The sequence below is a fragment of the Prorops nasuta genome, unplaced genomic scaffold (genome assembly GCF_024137725.1).
Source record: "Prorops nasuta isolate Cenicafe-Biocafe unplaced genomic scaffold, Cenicafe_Pnas_1.2 PNAS00005, whole genome shotgun sequence".
Taxonomy (NCBI): domain Eukaryota; kingdom Metazoa; phylum Arthropoda; class Insecta; order Hymenoptera; family Bethylidae; genus Prorops; species Prorops nasuta.
Window position 1 is genome coordinate 5,413,687 of NW_027116802.1, and position 23,501 is coordinate 5,437,187.

A 23,501-nucleotide genomic window follows, 5' to 3' on the forward strand; every position below is an offset into this window, starting at 1 on the left:
TTCGTTTATCGGGGCAATGAACCTGTATGTCCGACAAACGGGAAGAACGGAAACTCGTTTCGATACTATACTTCCTTTGTATTTTTACGATTCAAGAGTAAAAACTCTATACGTGCTTAGTGCCTTTGTTTATTCTTTTATATCCTTAAACAAGCTTGTACATAATGTAGTTTTATGAGTTTTCTTTAGTTGTATATTCTAGATATTTATTTTTGTCCTACATATGTTCGCGGATAAATTGCCATAAAAATATTTAGCGAAGGGTGCATTGCTGGGATCAAGGATATAAAGTATTCGAATAACAATGAAGAACAAAGTTTTTGAGATAGTGTGGAAGGTTCGTTTTCCGGCGATCTACTATGTCGGAGGCGAAAGACTGGCAACACTAATTTCCCAATAACTTTAAGGCTTTCCCTTTCATGTAGTTGTCAAACTTTTGAAAGCATATTGAAGTATGAAAACTTTATGCTACGCGAAAAGATATTTGCATGATTTTTTGTAAAGTAACTGGCACTTACAATTTATTTATAGTCTTGACATTTTTACGTAATATATATATTATCGAGAATTATTTGTTAAACCATTAATTAAATTTTCAAGTTCTAAAGCGTGGCTTTAAATTTTTGATACCTGCAAAGTGATGTTTGTTGTGATATTTCTTCACCTTTGATCGAAGTTTATCATGTGGGATGCAAATTTTCTACCCATGTAGAATATTGAATGATTTCATATTATAGCACACAATAAACTACTTGCTTGATATTTACATAGGACGTTAACTCTTGTACGAGACTCGAAATTATACATGGAATGTTAAATCAAAGTTTCTCACTCGACTACACTATACGGTCCACTGAAATCATTAAAATAATAAATCTAATAAGCACTTCATAAGTGTTTCGGAAAACATTGATAAAATCTGAAGGCGCAGTATAACGTTTTAACTTTTGTAACAGCTGTTCTCACTTTGTAACTAGAAAGTGGGTAAGAGAAACGCGATTTTCTTTAGTTCTTGCCATACTACGATGACTTATGTTACCACGTAAAATCTACTTTCCTGGTTCGATGAAAAATTGCAAGGGAATTATCGGCCTCGCCATCGATTTCAGTTCTCCCCGATAAGCACTGGTGTTTAAGATACTTGGATATACAGGGTGTTCGCAAAATTTAAAAGTGTCAAACATTTCGAAAGCCGTAAACGTTTTAAGATAAAGCTAGCCCATATATTTTAACATTTTTATTTTATAACTATATTGGTTTGACCTAGGGAGGCGTGGTGAGCTGAAGGATGTTTGAAGGCCACTCGGAGTTTTTTTAACGGAAACCTGTATTTTTCAACGGGTACTCTTGTAGCTGACCTCGAGAGCTATCCAAAACACTTTATGAATGTACCATTTAATCCAAGCTTTTACGAGATATTTGGATTTAAAATTTTCTGTGGGTTTGGCTGTGAAGTGGTGTGTATGCGGTGTGATCGCTATACACACAAAAGTATATTCGCTCACCTACCTCTATAATTTCAAATGCAAATACCTCGTAAATGCATAGATTACATGGTGAATTCATTAATTATTTTATTACGGGTGTTAAAATCAGCTAGAAGAGTATGAGTAAAAAATATCCTATGATTCCCTTTAAAGAACTTCAAGTGGCCTTGGCAAATATCCTTCATTTCAACACTTCTCCAAGGTCAAACCAAGATTGTCATCCGATAGACGTATAAAAGTATTGAATAAATTTATTGAATAATACTATAATCCGAAAAAAGTTTTAATTTTCGAGATACTCGATCGTTTCGGACTTTTCGGACACCCCCTATATTCTAATTAAACTCGTTCCATGTTTCATATAATTTTTTAGCTCGACAGCGTGGAAATTATCGGTAGTCGAGCATTTGGTCATTGACGATTAACAGACCGTTGATTTTCAACCGTTGTCGATAAAAAACATACACGATTAATTTCGTGAATATAATTACGGAACAGCCAGGTGGTAGAAAACGCGCTCATTAGCGGAGTCTGCAAACGGAGCAAATAACGAACTTGGAGCATATATACAACGATTGATTTTCATCAGACTTATTTTCAGCTGTATATTCAGCGTAAGAGATGGTAGAATAGGAATAAAATAAAGGTAAGAAATTAATATGTGTGGAATATAATATTTGCGTATATATACACAAAAAATATATCGTACGTATACAATTAAAAACAATCGAGGAATTTTTGATAAAAAAATGTATAATAATATATCGCGATGAGGAATCGAAGAAGAAAATCAAAGGGATAGAGAGAGAGAGAGAGAAAAGTTGTAGAGAAAGTTTGGGGAGATCAGAATAAAAAAAGGCGGGAAATAAATAGAAAAAGAAAAATACAAGGAGAAAATACACGATGTGGAATAGTAAGGTGGAAAGCTTGGAAGTCTAGAGCTCTAGCAAACTTATAAGTAACAGCTGCAATGAATAATAGAAGCTTCTTTCACGACAGGCCAAACGTTTTTATTTGCCGGAGCGCCAGCGCGGTTACTGCGCCCTTTTCTACGCCGTCAATCTTCGAATGGCCAAATAAACTGAGAGCCCATATAAGGCTCCTACGTACGTGCACGCGCGGCAAACATTTTACCGGCACCCATGCTACACTACCCCCATGGCCAAATAATTTCCATTTACAATCTCGCGTTGATTTAGAGTTGCACGTGGGGTGTATAGTGCAGGAAACGCGCGAGCGTGCATGCGTGGCCAAATCCTTACAACGATTTAGATGTGAAATTTGTCCCTCTTTGAATACATCCCCATCGATTTTCACCTCTCCATATATACCATCCCTCGAGAAATCTGCTCAGGGCAGTTCTTACTTTTGCATTATTGATACCCTCGGTTTTGGGTAGAAACAACAAACGACTCACCCTTATTTTTGAATTTATCGACGACTTGGCGCGTAAATGTAGAAAAATATATGTTAACCCGATGCAAGTATAGATGTATGTACTATGGTGCAACATGCGATTCGCTATTCTTTTATTATTACTTTGGCATTATCGAGCTGACTCGAAGAGTCGGACTATACGTGTCGGACGTATAAATAAATTCGGTTGCATTTCAGTATTTCCACTCGAAGACTTTTGTTGCTTTTAAAGGGATTCTTCAGACTCGGATTAGCATTATTGATGCTCGGAGTTAAAAATGTGTGTTCATTTAACATCCTGTTTGTTGGAATGGAGGCTTTGAAGTCGAAAGTAATACGGGACGGGATGGTGAGACGCGCTTAGTTACTTTACTTTTAGCTTGGCAGGTTCTGCCAACGGACGGAGAGTGTATTCGATTAAGCATCCAAACAGACTGCTTGAATTAATCTCCGTACACAAGTCTAATGTTGAGCTTGCAGTTACGTCTTGACGCCACTGGCCGGGCTCCGAGCTTGACAGGGATGCACAATAGAAATTAACTTGCGCCTTAGTAAGTTACTTAGTTTTAAGCTGAGTTACGTTTTCGTGCAATTACCACAATATACATTTGAATTCTGCTCGCTCGCGATAAAAAGCCAGCTTTTCAATTATAACTTTCTTTTATATATATATAATATACAAGAAAAGAGGTTTCGCATAACCTTCAATATCCCGACAAAGGCTGAAGCGAAGAATGAACGGCGAGGAGCCTAAAATCTTTTGCGCTCGGCAATCCTTTCGCTCGTACTCTAATATCAAACTCACCGTATATCTCGCTTTGCACATATATGGGAAAAGTGACATTGTTCATCGTCTGTGCAAACGGCTCTTCGTCGTTCCTTATCAGTTTTAATTGAATTCTTCCTGGAAAGCCTGTATCGCTTGTCTTTATACGTGTTTCGCAAAGATTGCCGCTTTTCTACTTTGAGCATTCCGATGATTTATTAATCCAGCATACTCTAGCTTTTGTCCATTTCTTCTATACGAACATGCGCAGTCGCAAAGCGCTGGGATAATTTTTGCCTTATTGTCGCTTTTCTTCCGTAATACCTGCGAATTCGATTGCCACGTACTTTAATGGAATTTAAATCGTAGGTGTATTGATGTTTCGCATAGAAAATCCATGCAGTTTCCAGCAGCAGCAATTGTGTGTAACGCATGATGCGCTATATGCGCATGCACGTATATCACATGTATATATGTATACAGTATAGAGTACATAGAGTATACAGTGGTAAAGGAATGTTTGCTACGCTTTCCGGTATCTTTGCGCAGCTGAGCCCCTTTTTCCGTTCTACGATCTTATGGCAGGACGTGTCTTGCAGTTTGAGAGGGAACGCGGATAAAAGAGAAATAAACGAAAGATGTGGAAAAAGTTGGCGCGGAAATTAAACGAAACGCGAACTCGGTGTTGGTAAAAAATACAAAGTTCGCCACATTCGGTCGTCGCGCGACGAGTCTTTCGTCTTCTCGTACTTGTAACATTAAGATAATTCCCGCGTAGCTATATAGGTGTTGGGTGCTCGCACGGTGTTCTTTTTAAGGGGAAATAAGAATTTTCTAAGGTTTCGCAATGATCCGTCGCTGCAGCAGATTAATCATTGTAGGTGGGTGAATATGATATAATTTTCTCTAGAATTATCGTAAGGCAAGCATTCGGAAGACTTGTCAAAGTGGGTAGGACTATTGCTGGGTTAAACTAGTGTTGCATAATTGATCAGACTGGCTATAGGAGCAGGGACGAAGTTTACGCTAAAGTAACGAGACAGTCGTTGCAAAGCAGCTTACTTGCATTCGCCTAACTCGACGTAACCCAACTACGATTCAAGACACTCGTAGTAGCAGAACTACTCGAATGCCGCAGGGATGCGCGATAATATCGTATTATATCTCGTTTAGGTGTTACCATTTATCGCAACCATTTGCCACTTGCTTTCAATGATAATGATCGTTATACTTCGTGTTTCGTAACAGTATATTCAATTATTTGTTTATCACCTCTGTGAAACTGCTTAGTGCTTAAATTATCGTAGGCAAATGGAAGCACTTTTACACTTTGGCATATTCCACTTTCATATGTTAAATTAAATTTGAAATAGTTCAAACGGTGTTTATCTATCAAACTTTCAGAATGGTTTAGTGCTTTCAGGGCGATAATAACGAAATTATCAAAGCGAGAGGTAACCATGCACCCCGTGCATGTACAATTCAAATAAATGAGATGGTTACATTTATTTAGATTTACCGTCACTCCAGATTTGACTATTCCAGAAAGTCCCTTAGCTTTAAGTTCACTGGTTACACGCTGGCTTTAACGGATATTCCACAGAAGCTATCTCCACCAACCACTGTTGAAGATTAGAAGCTTACGAGTACAATTTCAAACTTTTACTCCACATAGCTGTTTGAATTCTGAATGTTTGACATGAGGGCCGCGCGCGCTATTTGTTCCAAACAGAATAATTTCTCCTTTAATCTAAATCAACGCTCCACAAGATTTATGATATCGCAGTATTGACCAAATTTCTGCTTTTCAAATCTCGAAATACGAGACAAAATTTGCAATTTATTCTACTCTAATTGCTTGGTGAAATAATTTAATGTAGATTAATTCATTAATGTGGCTAATTGATTTCCAATAATATTTACATCTGATTTTTTAACGTCACTCTTAATTACATATTTTAAACGAACGCATTATTTGACAAGTTCTGTCCATTTTCAATTATAACGATATGCAAATCATACGTGAAAAAATTGTGAGATTTTCCACAGATTAAAAGATTAATTAACGAGCTTCTGCCCTCTGTATCCACATATTCGATAAATTTCTGGCTGCCGTCTCTACACTGTCAATTAAAACTTGATATCATTTCATGACCCACAAAAATTATTCGAATAATATTTTTTCAAACATTTAATACGTATCAATTTTGACGTGGTCAATCTTGTTTTACTACTGCTTCGGAAAATTTGGCTGAACAATAAATAGCGAGTAAATCAGATGTTTTGTAAAAAAAACAGTTCAATCCGGAAGCCTATTTAATGAATGGGAGGAAAATTGAGTTACGATTTTGGGATTGTACAGAGAAATCTCTGGACTGACTGAAAAATAGGTACAACATTTTTTTTAGGGCAAGCGCAATAATGGTGTATAATCGAAGCAAGAAAAATTCTATTGTGTGATTGAAAGTTTCATTTGGTATAGACATTGAGGTGATTTTATTGGTTATTATATTTTTTCCGAGTTGTCTGGCTGAACACAGTTGGGAATTCTACAAGGTGGTGGAGAGAAAACTTTCCAGCGGTTAGTGGACGCGGTATTACCTTCGCAAGGAGAATAATAAATTACAATTGTATAACAGTTCGCGAGGTTACGGTCGGAGGAGGAAACGCTAATCGGATTGTTAGCAGCGAGACCGGAAAGTTCAGCAATAAGATTCCTCGGCTGAGTACGTGTTAGATAGGTATGTGCTGGTGTCTCCAGACATCCGGGATTAATAAACGCTATGCCAGTATGCGAAATAAAAATCGTTTACCATCTTATTTCGCACATCATTTCAGTCCCTCGAGTAGGAATTAACCTGTAAGAAAGTAATACTCATCGCTTTGTCCGTTAATTTCAAAGAATTTGTTCCTTCTTTCAGTTGTACTCCGTTAATATTAACGCGTTCTTGGAAACATAAAAATCAGAATCTCTGACAACAATTTTCCGATCGATAATCGAACCTGGGAAGAGGTGAAAAATTTACGATAGTCTCGTCGTTGGCGAAAGAGGCTGTTATGTACGCAAACATGTATGTTCCTTTCCGGTGTTTTCATATTCATGCACATGCCATATATCACAGGGACATCAAGCTTGCATGAGTATCGCACGGGTTTGAGGGCAAGCTTAACGCTATATGCACGGTCCGCGAGTTGTGAAAAAGGTCGCTAAACTTTCCCAAAAGTGACGCTGGAGTCGGGAGAGCATCGAGTGGATGGGAGGGGGGGGGGGGGGGGGATGAAAAAAGACGAGTGAAGAAACGCAGATTTTAAGGGAGAGGAGAAAATGTGAGATGAGAATTAAGGGATGTAAGAGAGATAATAAAGAATAGGAGAATGGGCGGTTTATAGAGAAAGGGAAAGAGAGAGAGAGAGAGATGGAGAATGTCAGTTGTCAAAATAGCAGGTGTAGTGGTGACATTTCGCAGTAACCTCTCCGCACACCACGTAGATGTGGCTTTGGTTTCCCGTCGTCCCATTCTGCCACGCCTGCTGCCACGTTAATCCGCAATTTTCCGATGCAAATGTCCTGGCTATACTCTCCGGCGGTCTGGCTTGATGCTGCGTGCGAACCGACAAGGCATTTTCCAAGCTTTTCGCATAAATCAATGTCTCTCGTACCCGTGTATGCACCTGAAAAGCCTAGGGGACCAAGCCAAACTATCGTTACACCTCCGTGTACGAAAAATCTCAATTACCATCATTCCCTATTAACGATTTATCGCTGAGAAAAATATCCCTTTGTATATATATATATACATATATTTTTGCAGTAAAGACTATTCGCGCTTCGAAATAATCCTCTTGAAGTAGACTGAAAATCTCGAGGTGGGGGTGCTTCATCAGGTTCGATTTTCTATTATCGGTATTCCCTGCGCGCGCGAGTTATGGCTCGTGCGATGGGTCTCTAAGACGACGGTAGGAAACACAAGAAGGAAGTATGGAAAAAGACGAGCCGCGCGCGAGGATGGTGCGAAATCAGTCAAGGCGATTTCATTGCGTTCGATCATGAAGCTGAAAGCTACGGAGGAACGAGAATTACGTTAAAAGAATGGGTGGCTCGTTGCAGCAAGCCGAAGCTTTTCGTGTTAATCTTCCGAAGGATTTCGCAGACGAGGAATTTGCATAGCAGCCGGAATTTTATGGCGCAAAAGGCCCGCGAATCTGCCGCTTGCAATTTCCCGTTTGTCCTGGCGACCGCTACGCGACCATTTCCATCCTTCCTTTTTCACCTTGCGTCGCAGAGATGCATCGATTTTTCATTAGCATTTCACCCTCCCTCGCCCACTCCCTCCCTATCCCTCTTTTCTAGCTGTTTTTCCCTTCTCCGTTCCCTCCTCTCTCCTTATCCCACTTTTTCACGTCCACTTTGCATATCACTCCAGCCCCAGTGCCACGTCTAGGGCGGTCCTTAATAATCCGTCCGCCAAAACTGAATTTTTGTCCTTTCCCACGTTAACACACTTGGAACTAAATAACGGTTGACCGTTCCTCGCAATTAACTAAAATACGACTAAGTAATACTGCAACTTTTGATGAATATTCATGATTATTAATGTTTCCCGGCCCAGAACTGCTAAGCCGATCCTCCGAGGGTCTTATTGCCGAGAATGAAAGAGGGCTGAATCTTCCTCCTTTTTACGAGACCATTTCCAGAACACGCAAGAATTCTGTGAAAATTAATAGGTAGATGAGTCTTTTTCGGGGATTTTGAGGATTTTGTGGATTTTCATAGAGGGAAGAAACTCGGGAGATAGGATTTTTCTGGAATATAAAATATGAATAATACTAATGTTTAATTTCTTGCCATGGCATTTTCGTCGGAGCCTTGTTAAGAGTTAATAAGGGCGCAATGAGCCCCCGGCTTTTTCCTTATCTTTGGAAGAACATCACTTTGAGGATTACCCGTGGTGAGGAGAGTACTTATCGTGAAAGGTAGCATGGAATCGATTGTTGAGCTGGTAGAATGGAGCTGGGAAAGGATTGTCTTTCGACAGGAGCGATAAGGCCTATCAAGATCCAGTGGCAGCTTGAACCTAGCACCAAGCAAACTCTAGCTACCGCAGGCGCTTGTTTGCCTGTCTATGTGCACGCGTGCTTGCGTGCAGACACGTGCCCCATACACCTACCACTATCGCGCGTCACCTTCTTAACTTTAATCCCGCTTGACTACCGAGAACTCCAAGCAAAATCGTGAAATCTTCCAAGGAAGAAAATTTCATTACTGGATTTATCCGGATTTCCCCTTCCGCTCTATTTGTACTTTCCACTTTTTGATCTCATCCGCGCGGTCGACGTGCCGTCGTGAATTTTCGCACAGACGGATCGTAACGAGCGCCACTCCACCACCCATTCAACTTTTCCCCAAACTTTCTTCTTTTATCAAGGTTAACGCTCGACTCCCGGCAACCCGACAACCCGGCAAGATACGGACGCTATGCCCTACCCTGCACAGCTCCTATATAGCACTCTTCTGCTTGAGCAAATGCAGTTACGTTGTTACGTATTCGACGATCCGACGAGAGGACTATATAAACAATGGCTCGCAGCCAAGACAATAAAGGATGTTGTTACGGACGGGATCTTGGAAAAACTGAGATCAACTCATTCTCTCCTCCCATATACCATATATGTATCGACAAAATACTTTTTTCAAGAAATTTTTGCAATATTCCGAAAGCCTAATATTCCACCCTTTTTCCCATAAAAATTAAGCAGAAAATTATCGGTTTCACGCTACAGCTGTGTGGCTCTTGTTGATTTTCATAACGTTCCTTTCAATAGCAAATTATGATCCAAGAGATATTTTCGTGAGATTGGGCTAATCGGCTTTATTCCAAGACAACAAGTCAGGTTGAAATTCTGCTGAGAGTTTCTGCACGATTTGCTCCAGTTTGGCTGTACCTGATTGCAATTGTACGACTGGCTTGTCACTGCACATCAGTGAGACGACCCGGATATAATAGTAAAGCTCTATCTCAAAGACCGAACGGACACAAAACTCTTTCGCGCAGCGTCATCGAAATTCCACAATTGATTTTTTCAAAGAGAAACGCTGGAAACCCCTTAATTGGCCAAATAAAAATTTCGAATCCCGGCACAATTTCATTGAAAGTTCGATAAAAAAAGGCCTGGTCTTTATTCGTTTAAAGCCCATCAAATTTACTATTTTGTAAGAAAAAGTTTAATTGGCGCGAGATTGATTTCAATTAGTTACAGAAATTTCTACTTTATCGCTTTTTTTTTATCAATGTATGAGTAAAACCCTATCATTATTTCTCTCTTGATCCTAGCACGTAAACATAGATTGGAATTCGTGGCGTCTCGTGGCAAAACGCTCGTGGATTTCTGAACAAATGGGTTAATAATTTTGCCGGAGCAGGAGAATGGCGAAAACCCAAAGGCACTTTGCAGTGGCAGCATGGAGAACGCTCAATTATATCGCAGGGATGTATATGGCTACTGTGTCTTGCAAGTATTAGATGAAAATAGAAAAAAGCTTGAAGGATGAAAAATGGATTAGACGCGCGGGTGTGGAGTTTCGTATATTTCCCAGTGGAATGGTATACAGCCTTCATTCTATTAGCTTTACATCATTTTACGACATATCCATTATTTATAAAATGCGTGTGTCTTAGCAAGGTAGATCCAATTTAGCCCAAAGAGGGCGCGCTTATTCCAGATCGCCACTTTTATGCGAATACTCCACGTCGTAGGAATTCACCAATTTCTCTTACCGGACCTTACCACCAGTTATCATCGTTCGACGAATCCAATTTTCTCTGATCCCTTTTAGACGAAGCTTTCAATTTCAGGAAAAATTTCCGTCGCGCGCTTTAACTCTTCATTTTGTCCGAGATCTTCAATTGCAAAGCTCCTTTGTCTCTCCTAACGACTCGTCATTATAAGACACATAAAACATCCAATCGAACCTTTCTTATCTAAATTGTTGTTCAGTTTTGTTCTGCAGTTTCACCCAAATTCTTTTTACTACTAATCCTTGCTACTTTTCCCTTTTCCATTCGATCCAAATACTTTTACACTGTGACGAAACTATATACTTTCAAGCATCGCTCGTATATAGCATGAATTCTGATCATCATATGTCGAGCAAACTCGACAACGCTCGGCTGGCTCATTCATTGCACTTGTCAAGTTCTTTAATGTACCGTGCCAGTTTCAACTTATTCAAACTTTCAGTCATCTATGTAAATGCATGGCAATTAACAGTATTAATAAACGTTTGATCAGTCTTGGAATTAAAATCCATGCATCAATCGTGGATTGAGATCTATAGCGATATTTAGAGATAGGGGAAAAGTCAATTAGAATGAGAATATTGAAAAGGTGATAATTTAGTTTTCATTGGTAGCCAGTGCGATGAGTCCTTAATTGCTACTTTCTCATTCAAAGAAACAATTCAGTTGAAATGGCGAGTCGATAGAAGTTTAATTGTGAAAACAGAGAGCCCGGCAATAGTCGCTTGTAAATCGACACACACGTGTGTCTCTTCTCGGCTGGGGGTAGAGGGGTGCGGGACATGGCCATTGAAAGGGGTGGATTTGGGTGGCGCTTGATTGACGGCGGTTCAAGGCACGATGGCGTGTTAATTTGAGGAACGACCACACACCTGAGGGCTCCACTCTACGCGCCGAATTCTCCGACAATGATCCTGTATAACGGCTCTATTCCCTTCGATGATTACTGATACAGACCTTCAAATTGTTCGCATTAAATTCCCATTACGAACGCTCCTAAATATTCCACCAAAACTCAATGAAATTCTGATTAATCGGAATTCCTCCCTCCGCGCTCCGCCACGTCGCCGCGCAGCACATCGTAGCATCATCAAAAGTTTTCCACAAAATTAGTCCAACTTTTTAGCAATAATTTGAGGCACAGTTTACATATGTTTGCTATACTATAAATCCTCTCTTTATAGAGTAAAATGACCTACGCAGTTGCATGTACCTGGCGTCATTTGCTGAAAAACTAACTGAAATTCGTGCAGTAAAAATGGTTTAGTAGGTTAGATAAGGGCCACGATAAATGCGCAGCATAATAATGAGAGTCTATCCATAAATTTTCTGCGCTGCGCGACCAATATAATTTTAATTTTTCGACTAAAATCATTTTGAAGAAGTATATTTGTGTTGGTTAATATATAGGGTACATCGATATAGACATACATATATATTGCGACAGGGACAACGGCGTAACGCATATCTCAAGCACTATATGTTCTGGAACAGATATATTATGTACGATATCTCACATGCATCCACTAACCCACTTTGCACATGTACGCGTATAGACTCGCGCTTAATTACAGCGGTGGATAGTGAGTGTGTGGGTCGGTTGTTCGTACCCTTGGAAATTGTCGATGGTCGACGATGGCTCCATCGTTAACTATTTAAGTGCTGCCTGGCCCAAAATGCTTGCTTCCCATAACTACTTGGCGTAATTAGTGTCAACGGCTCCAACAATTTTTCATTACACAAAATCTTTCAAAATTTTTAAATTGATTATCCGATAATCTGTCGCGAAAATTTCTGTGCTCTAGATTTGTTGTACGTAAATTTATCAGTTATTAAGGGTAAGTATAAATTCCAGTAAACATTTTTTTATTCGTGTTTCCTCGTTTGGTAAAGATGAACAATTAATTTCTTATATAGAGAATACATAGGTGATTGTATAGCGCAACTGTTTGACTCGACCGCAGCTTCTGTAAAAATGAGAATTTTTTGTTTGGATATTTTATACATATATTTTATTAATACTTATTTGTACATATCTGGATGTTCCGGGCGGTTTATCAAGCGATTTAACGAATCTAATGGTCAACCACGGTGATCTACGATTTCGTATAATTTCCCTCTGAATCTCTGTGATTAGCTCATGTAGCTTAACGCCAGATTAACGAGGGATTATAGTAACCTGTAATTTACTGCGCTGCGCTACTGGCATCGCGCACAAACTTAACATCATCCATTGACTTCGCATTGCCATGTGAAATATATCTCAATTTAATCGGGCTAATTCCAAATCAACCCAATCAACTACGACAATTATCCATTAGGAATATAATTATACCCAATCAATCCAGATCGAGTTCAATTAATTTCCACAAAAATTCCATTTTATAAGAATATATTCTTTTTTGTCTTCGAACCTCATCAACCTAATTAAATCAATATTCATTACTCGCCTATAATATCTGTATAATTATTAACGTTGCATTAAATTTGCTCATATAACTAAATTTCCATGTAAAATCTACGCAATCGCTGGCTGACTATATCGAGAAATTTTCAATGTGTGCAAATATAACAATCATAAACTTTATTAATTTGCATGATACGCGCGCATGCGAATCATGTAAGAAAATTATTTTTCCATCAGTCATTTCTGTTTCTGAAAATATCACGCAATGTCCTATGAATTTCTGTTTTACCTAAAATCCCTTTTTATTAAAGAAGAGAGAGAGTGAGAGAGAGAGAGCAAATAACAGATTATAAAAATCTTGAATAATGGATGAAGCGAATCACGTTTAATATTGATGATGGCGGATAAGGCGGGTAATGGGATCTAAGGTGGTCATAAAGTGGTTACTGTACCGAGGCACAACTGTAAATCACAGTAATGGCATGTAACGATTGAAAGTGCATCGACTACATAAACGCGAGAGCGCGAGGTAGAACCAAGTTGGATGTCAGGAAATGACGTCTACCTTTTGTCTGGTATTTTACTGCTTTCTATCTATCGATCCAAAGCTAGCTTTAATCATAGCACTAAAAGTACACATATAACGCTCCAGAGATATACTCTATAATTCCTGCAAAGCAAAAGCAGCAAAATAATCTCCAAAAAGATTATTTTCAATAAATACAAAGAATTCGAGGAATTTAATAACTTTCATCATTCTATTCGAGTTGGCTGAAATTTTAAAACTTGATAATAAGAAGAATAAGTTTTTGAATAATCCTCTGGGGGGAAGGGGGTTTATTTTTGATAGTAACAAGAGTAAAGGATGTAATGTTAGTAATAATCTTCAAAGAGAATATGTTTAATGATAGTAAAGCTGTCGAAATGGGGAGAGGATTAGGAAAGTGGTAGTAGGATGGTGTATAGGGGTCTGGGTTAGCTGTGGGTAGGTGGATATTTCCTAGGGCCAGCGGAGAGCAGACTGCAGGGCAGAGTATAACGCTGCGGTGGAAGTGCTCGTTACTTTCGTTTCCTGCGAAGTAAGCTTGAGACCAGTGGGTCCTCTCTATTTGTTTGAGACAGGCACTGGGCCACGTTTTCTAGTTTAGTGCATGGAGTCGTATACCGTATGAACGCTCGGAGAACACTCGTATAAAAGGACCCCTAGCTTCTCCAACCAACAGACACCTGCGATTGTACCGCGAGAGAAAGTAAGCAATTCGATGTGCTCTCGAGCGCAGCAGCATTTCTGGGTTCTCCCAGCTTCTTCCGGCTTCTCCAAGGGAACCGCCCTAGCTTCTCCCCGTGACCAGCTGGCCGGCCATCTTTCTGAAACTGCTAAAACGCTACTACCATATTCCCTTTTCTCGCTCCTCCATTACCGGCTCAGCTCGCGTTAACCCACTCATGGCTAATTTACCAAATTCAAACGGCAAAATTGCATCTCCCTGTATGTAGGGGAGACCGGGGTAAAATAGGGTACCGGGGTAAAACAAGGACCCATTAATATAACATAAACTAAATTTCTGATTCAGTCATTAATGAAGGTATGTAATGGTACCACTTGAAGATATTTGTCAGCAAAAATTTGTAAACATTGGCGCTTGATTACTTTCCAAACGCTTTATTTTTCATTTTTGCATATAATTCTTAAAAGCTTCCGATAATTTCGAAGTGTTCAGTACAAAATCTGGACTAATAGAGTAAATTTTCACTTAAGTCACTTAATTTGTAATATTTTTAACTATAATTTCGTTAGTCGTATTTTTAATTTACATACGATATATGTCTGTATAATATTTAAGTACACTTTGTACGGTTAAGGGGCAAAACCGTACGGGGTAAAATCGGACCTCATACCTTCATTAATGACTGAATCAGGAATATAATTTTTGTTATATTAATGGGTTCTTGTTTTACCCTGGTACCCTACTTTACCTGGGTTTCCCCTAATAAATGTATTTATTGTAAAGGAATATGCGCTTTAACAAAATTACAAGAAGGATGAGTACAATGCATAAAAAATTTAAAATGGGCTCATGAAGGATGAACTGACTAGAAAGTTGAAAATTTTCATAATTTCTCATGTAATACATGCTAACTTTGTATCAATTTTTTGTATCCAATTTGAATCCGTGGAGTACCCTATTTTACCCATGGGTCGGGGTAAAACCGTAAATTGTTATGTTTTTTTTAAATTCAGATTTGATTGATCAAAAATAAAAATAATTATTTAATTTTGTGTCACCATTTTAAAGAAGATTTATATTAAATCAAAGTCGTTTTATTTTCATTTTTTTTTTAAATAATAACCTAAATATAAGCCTTTATCCTTAAGGGTACCGTTTTATCCCGGTCTCCCCTATATATATATATATATATATATATACAAAAATCAAATCAGCTCTCCAACCAATTAAGCAGCCCTTTCTCTCTATTTCTCGTCTTTAATTTCCCAACAGGAAAAACAATCGTGTTAACGCTTAAACTCTACGAGTCCAGCTAGAGGAAAGTATCAACTCGAACAAGGGACGACGCAGCTTATGCAAAAGCCTCGTGCTTTAAAGCATTAAGTTTATTTTCCAAGTTTCGAAACAAAAGGCGCACATTGGCCGGGTTTCGAAGAGTCGTCGGCTTAAGAACTACTGAAAATGCAGGCCAGCCAGGAGCTTTTTAGAGTCCGCTTGGAAAATTCGATACGACTGACGATTGTTGAAAAAACATTGCACCACCTGAGACTGCAATATCTTGTTTACAGTTTTCCTTTCATCCAATCCGTGATCAATCGGAGGGCTGAAAAAACTGCCTATACACACATTCATCGCATTTGTCATTTCGCTGCTTATACCTTTTGCCAGGATCTGACAAATTCTGAATCAACACTCGCCGATGCAGGGGCTTTGACAGATTTTATAGATTGGAAAAAAGAAAGCTCATCGGTGTATGAAAAGGGTTCCATATATAGTGTATCTTTGTCGAAGCTCTTGCTTCGTTTTTCAGAGTCCCGTATAACTCAGGTGCTACAACGGAGCAGCTATATATCCAGTGCGGCGCGGCGCGAAGCGGCGGCTGGTCTATCTATATATATACTTTTGGAAAAGCTCTACGTAAATCGGCGAAAAGGTCGTATACTTTGCGTGCTTTGCGCCATCGGACGTTATCGTGTTGAGCTCCCGTGCATAAAATGGCATGGAACGGCCCGGTATAACAACGCCAGACTCGTAAGTAAGCTCGTAAATCGACGCAGACATCCTAAAACGCCGTAAAGTCAGTGCAGGTAAAATTAAAACAAACTTTCTTCCCTGCTCACCGTGTTAAATTTCTCACGTCGAAATCAGCCGGATAGAGCCAGCCGGCCCCGGCCCCGCTCTACGTACTGTACAATATAAACCGTGAACACTTCTACGTGCGATTTACTCGAGAAATTTTATTCGATGCATATTATTTAGAGTCGAATCGACGTTTTCCCGATATTTCCTTCGTATAAGCTTCTCCCGTGCCGTGCTAGATGGGTGCACGGAAGGAGTCAGCAGTATAGGCGTCACGGGTTAGAGGGAATCGGCGATAAACGTAAATCTCGCTTAACAAAGTCGCTTAGCCCGAGGGCGCTTTTAAATTCTATATAAGAAAATGGCTGAGAGCCCTAAGCCAGCCAGCCTGCGTCTCTCCCTCTCCCCGAAGTGTAGCAGTTAGTTTCTCGAGGACGGTATTAGGAAGATTAAAAGACAATTTAGTCCTCATTGCGAAGGGATTAAAATCACTCTGGAGCCTTCCGTCGCGTCGCGTAGCGTCGCTTCTCACCCGCCGTCGTCTCTCATCCTGGCTCCCCTCTCCTTTCTTACACTCCAAACAATCACCATAATCCCATACTTACAGCTTGACAATTCCTATCCTACTCATTATTCCACGTTTCGATATGCCCTTAATGTGCTATATATATATATGTATATATGTATATAACTTCAACTTGTCGCGCCCTTTTTACTGCAATCGTAAAATTTCCCAGCTGTAATTACCTGAAAATAAAATAATCCCCCAGTCATGAATTCGCAGAAAGCTGTAGATGAAGTTACGCTACACTTCATTTCCGAGTAAACAGGAAATGGCAGATATGATTTATTAACTTCATTGAATAAATCTACTTGTCAAACTTTAAATTAAAACGTGAGCTTGTAGCAGCGAACCTACATAACGTTTTTACGAGAAGAGAAACAAGAAATCAGGAGTCGCGTCAGAGCGAAAGAAGAGGGTACAAAAGAAGAGTGTTGTCTGTATGATAATTACAAGGAAGATATAATGACAGAAACGTTCGCACCTTTTTTTGTCGAAAGACGAGCCATGCTAATGAGGGGATATAAGACATTTGAAAGGATGTGTAAAATACAATCTAAAGAAAGAACTACATAATTTTTTTTTTTTAGTAAATTACCTTTATTGCAAGACTGCAGGTTATTCTTTTAATACAATATATATTAATAGTGACAAATTTTTGACTTTCTTCCGAATTATTTTCGTGAAAATAATTATCTTCGTTAATAGTAGAACTGTTAAAATAAATGTCCAATAAATTAAAGTTATATTTCTTTATGGAGAATGATGAATATAAGGAACGTTATGAACTATAATTTTTTATACGTGCAAATTATCTTTCACGGCTACAATCAATATCCTTAATGAGTAAACTTACGGCTTACGCGATACCTTTAGAGTTCAGTCCATTATGGAGGCAGATCATCTATATGATAACGATCTTTGTTTATGGTGATCACGCTGGGCAATTGTGATTGATGAGTAAACGCGCAAACAGAACAAATTGTACGTGATTAGTAAAGCAAACGTCATCTGTGTACTAAGAGATACATATATAAATATACACATTGGCTTCTTTCTCCGGATCAAGGGAGTCTTTGAAAACTCTTAAGCTTTGCTCAACCCAAGGTAGGTAAAGTTGCGCCAAGTTGCTGAATTGCAAAAGGACCTGAATTCGTAATTTATTAATACCCTAAGGATTAGTAGCGAGGCAAGGGGATTTGGATTCTAGTGAATTAGCTGCTGACTCACAGTGTTTGATACATTACCGAGCGATAGTCCTATCTGTTTGCCAAGCCGGATGATACCGACCGACTCCCCAGCTCCAAGACTGCTCGATATATAGTTGACCGGTGCATCTCCTAGATGCAGCTACCTGCGCCGTTGATTTAATACCATTCAGAAAAGCCATGCATTTCCTACCGAATTCTCAACAGATTCCACCAAATTTCAAACATTCCGAAAATTCCATAAAACTGAATTTGGTCCTAAATTGATTACAATTAATTTAATGGAATCATTATTTTTCCAAATTGTTGCTACAAAAATTGCACAGAATTGTTTCGAAGAGGTTCCGTGAGGTAGCTTTAATGAAAATTTATTGGAGTACAATTTTAGTAATTTATTATGTGTATATTTGTTATAAATATAGGTGAATGATGCTTTGTAATTAAAAAATTCGGAGCATCAGAAATCTGATTATCAATGAGATCGATGTATGTAGAAGTTTTTGTGCCTTTTCAACAGAAATGTAAAATTTGCATGAATATACATCGGAAACGTAGAGGCCAGATGCGAAACGTCACTTCATCGTATCCCCGTCGTCTTCTTCCTTTTGCAGCCATTTCTATCGGAGGAGATGAGGAATCTGTAAAAAAGAAATCCAAATCTTCGGGTATATATACACACATTCATATACACTCAGTCGCTTACGATCTAGAGAGAGAGAGAGAGAGAGGGCCTCGCGCCCGCGGGCCTGAATCTAAATTGCATCTAGAATTTCAATATGGTGGTTGCGCGTTTCATATTTTAGCGTTGTGGAGTGGCCCGAGGCAAAGTCCGGTATTACTTTGAACAGGAACGAGGCAAAGGCTGACTTTGAGGACCGATTACAGGGATTCCGATTGAACGTAGGCGCGATCAAGTAGGGCTACCCCCCTCTCCCATCCCCAAGCGAATTCCTTGCTCTATTGCTTACGCATACAAACGCGTAGACTTTTCGTTCCATATGTATACTCTATATATACACGCAGATCAGAGACTATTATATGCTATGGAGGAAACTGCTGAAGCCAATAAAAAATGTTGAATGGAAATTAAGATAAAGAGATCTCGGGCACAAAGCATGATAATTGTTTGAAAGAATGGTTAGAATTACTTAGGATGGTCGAGACGAGTCGAGCAATGCAAGTTCGTTAATTGATTTTACCTTTTGCTATTGCTGGACTGATGGGAAAAGGAATGGGTCTCTTTCGAGCTAACTTTAAGGTAGCTTTAAATACGTTAATAGAAAATCTGTCGAATTATTCCATAAAGCATCGATCGAATTTGAACCAATTACCTACTCTTTTCACCCTGAATTCTCTCATTTTACTATATATATATATTTCACTTTTCTCCGTCCCTTGTACTGAAATACGAAACGCTTCTTACAGCATTATGAAATAACCATTAAAGTCGATCGGGTTAAAGGAAATAGGGAGAAAAACGGAAGAGTACTATATATCGATTCTCTCGATTGGGAAAAACAAGGTTCCGAAATCTTTCAGTGTCCAATTATGACGACGAATTTTTCACTAACGTTATCTCTGTACTCATCGTTATATCGTCCATGGCTGGATGGAATTCAGAAATAGTGTATGGTTGGGCCATCTGTTCGGGGATCGTAAATTAAATTGACGATTCCGGAACAGCGGGGAGACAATCGTAGCCACGTAATTGAAAGGAATGGAGCCGAGTCTCTTCGGAGGAAGATGGAGAAGTTTTCGTTTTTCCAGGATGACACGTACGACGGGGTTTTTCCAACTTGAGAGTTCGGCATTCAGAGAAAAGAGAGAGAGAGAGTCCAAGCTTATAGCATTAGCCATCGGAAAACCCGCCGTCGCGGTGATTTATAACCAGGAAAGAAAAGTTCTATCGACGGGAAACCTATGTACCATGAACGAGGTCGATAGCCAACGGTATAACGAAAACATTTATTCGCTAAATTAAATCGCGAGTGAACGTATTTGATTTATCGATACTTATTCGTCATAACGAATTTCCACGTTGCTAAAAGACTCCTTTTAACCTCTCTAAAAATCCATTCAATTCTCATTCAGTCTGTATCGTTAAACTGAATTTATGTCTGTTTAATTAACGCGTACAGTATTCAATTTATAGACTGCTGGTGGTATTTTGTTTTAAGTTTTATTCCATTTGATCGTGGAGAGTCATTGTAAATTATTGTAATTGCTTTTGCAGTATGTCATTTGTTGCGGAGCGGTGTGGCGGCGATTTTTGGACCACAGAGCGCACACACGGCATCCCACGTGCAGAGCATCTGCGACACCATGGAGATCCCTCACTTGGAGACACGATGGGACTATCGGCTTAGACGTCAAAGCTGTCTCGTTAATCTCTATCCACATCCAACAACCCTCTCCAAGGTACGTGCAAACTTCTGAGAATTAAACTCACTCTCCTGTATATATGTATATACCCCAACCAAACAATATCCTACTTTAAATTCATCATTTTTTTCTTCGGCACCGTTCCCTCCCCCATTAATACTAAAATTCCATAACGCTTCCATCCTGAATCTCAACTAAAGTATTGACATTCGCCACGACAGGTGTTTATTCAAATGAAAATTCAGCTCCCCTCTTTTATTTGTTATAATTATAATACTGTGTGGAATATCGCACTTTCTCATTTGCCTCATAGTATGTTTAAACCCGTCGGATTTAAAGTAAAGGTACGATATAATAGAGACTTGCGGAAGAAATAATTCGGTAAATAGAGGTTTAGTGGGTGGTAAGAAGTTAAATTTAATTATATTAGCATTTGATTAAGCCAGGTACAAATTGAGAAGAATGAAACGAGGGCACAGCAACTATATGTAACTAACAGACCAGATGTAACTCGCTGCTACCGCCAAAGCCAGCTCGTTTTGCGCAGCTGATGCGGAAAAGGTATTTCTGGTTAAATGAATTTCGAGAATACCGTTGACTTCTGTGTTTTGGATGTAGCGCTGTTAGAACACGGGAGTTTATTACAAAAGGACAAGAAGTTACGAAATTTCTCTTAATAAGCGGAAAGTTTTTGGCTAGAAGAAAGTGGATTCGCGAGAGTTGCGAAATTTTGCTTAAGTGAATACGGAGAAAGAGGGTGAGGGGTGGGGGATGGTGAATCTCCCTCGTATGTGTTTCTCAAAAACTTAATACTACTTTTTATGCAATGTCTGAAATACAGCAAAAAATTCCAACATTTTGATTCCACTCTCAAACAGAAAATTTCCTTTACAATATTTGTCATTTGAAGATTTTCAACCAGTATCACTCCATTTACTCCATTGTCAGCAGTGTACGCGTCATCATTGTAGATTTATCAAATTTTCACCGCTGTTTTGACGTCTTCCCTTCTTCCTGTCGTATATAGTAAAAGGATAAATAATGGAGTGAAGATAGAGGGGAGATAGTATAAATTACTATTTGACAAAGGGACAAAATAAATCTTGTTGAAATAATAATATTTAACATTTTTACGCAACGGCCATTGGCACTGCAGAAAATATTACACAAGGTATACAGCGTTCAATGTAACAGTTACCATGATTATTCAGGCACGTTTTGATAATATTAGAGAGATAATGCTTCGAATAAAAAACTGTTAGATAACCCTTCTGTAATAAAGTAAGAAAATAAAAGAAGGATTTTTTTAAAATAAAAGTATGGTTAGAGAGAGAGATCCTTTAAACGGAGCTTCCTATTTCTTATTCTATATTCTTGTAGCTGATCTCAAAGCTTTTCAAAAGATTATATGAAATTAGCCTTTCATCCAGTCGTTCGATGGCTATAGTACGAATTGAAATTACATATTGGTGTGGGTTTGACTTATTATACCAATGCGCGCAACCACTACGATACGCATATACATGCATAGTCACTCATCTATTTATAATTTCAAATCATAGTATCTACTGAAGGACCGAGTAAAATGATACATTTATAGAGTTTTAGAAAGCTCTTGAAATAAGCTGGGAGAATATTTAAGAAAAATGGTGTTCTAGTTTAAAAAATAATAAAAGATGAAGGTATCCTTTATTTAAACATGGAGTTTTCCCTCTATTTCATTGTCATATTTTATTCCCAAAGGTATACGCTGACCATTTTTAATACGAGAAATTTTGTTCTTATATTATTAGAAGTACTTGAAAAATCGTGGCGGCCGTTGCACTGAACCACTGTGTATATATACGACGTCATTAATATTAAGGCCAATTTATTCGATGAAATTTCAGTTGGGCTTTCAAAGTTTGTAGGAGGATTGATCAATAGATAACGAATTTACGGCTTTGCGAGTAGACTTTGAAAAGCATCGATTAATGAACGAGATTGAAAAGAAATGAGCACAAAAGCTGAATCAAATTAAATGCCGTACGAGGCCTCCTTCTCAATTTAATTAAAAGCAGACCAGATTTAATTAAGACGATGAATTCTTCGAGCGATAAGAAAGAGATTTGCCCAAAATCATCATCAACATTGGTCAGATCTACTTTGCTGATATATCAGCTTTAAATGTGTGAGGAAGAAAATAAACTTATTTCAGCGATGTATATCCTTTGCTCTTATCGAATGTAGCAGCTAGTGCTCATGGAATAATATACTATATATAAAAATTTTAACAGTTGCTCAAATAAAAAGCTTCGCAAGTTTCTTAAAGAAGCCGGCACATCAGTTTATATTTTCTGTCTTACTAGTATAATGCAAGCGAAATGAACTCCAGTTGCACTTGTTTACGTGCGGTACAAATAGGATTTTATCTCTCAGCCTCTAAAGTACTCGTTATAAGGAAAAAGAGCGAAAAATTTATGAAAGTGGACGTATCGGTGGTTTGAGTATGAAAAGTGCGAAGCGTAGATCGGATTAAAGCGGAAGACAGAAAAACGATAAAAATAGCGAAAAAAAAGGAGGAAAAGGAAAAGTGACGGGTGAGGGGTAGAAAGATGCAGTATGAGGAAGCTTGAGCCGATTGGACAAATCACCGACAAGATCTCATTGAACGAGCGTTCCGAGGGAAATATTTTGCTCGATGGGTACTATATCGCATGGCGGGATCAAAGGAGTCAAAGGCGATGCGGTGCGGCAGTAAGAAGCCGCATCGGGAAAACGAAAAGCTGAAATGCCAACGCGCAGGATAGATAGACTTCTTTTGACTTGAGCGGATCGATCTGTGGCGGCAGAATTTAATGCCCTCTGCGAACAGACGGCTAAAATACACACAAGCGAATTGCCTGCACCAATAGTGGAAAATGCCCCCAAGAGCATTGATAATTAAATAAGTTGGAATTTCATGAGTGGAAAGAGTCGAAACTGCGTTCGAAAAATCTAAAATTTTCTAGTTTTTGCATCTGTCTCTGATGAACCCAACTATCAATATAATCGTGAATAAATGGATGCACTCGCCCACATTTATACGTATATTCGACGATAAAAACTGACAATTCGTGTTTTTGACGTTTGAGAACGCAAATATATATATATATATATATATATATAGGCTAGGTAGAGGAACGTCGC

At 38.8% G+C, this 23,501-nt stretch overlaps 1 protein-coding gene across 3 annotated transcripts in view; it reads left to right on the forward strand.

Moving 5' to 3' along the window:
* The window catches only part of LOC136773531 (glutamate receptor ionotropic, kainate 2-like), a 130,698-nt gene that overhangs the window by 52,695 nt on the left and 54,502 nt on the right, over window positions 1-23,501 (forward strand). For all 3 annotated transcript variants that reach the window (XR_010822636.1, XM_066727274.1, XM_066727275.1), the window contains exon 4: window positions 20,185-20,369. Coding sequence is in view for 2 of the 3 variants with exons in the window: in XM_066727274.1 (XP_066583371.1) it covers window positions 20,185-20,369 (185 nt within the window). In the remaining variant the exon portion in view is untranslated. The remainder of the gene's footprint in view (window positions 1-20,184; window positions 20,370-23,501) is intronic.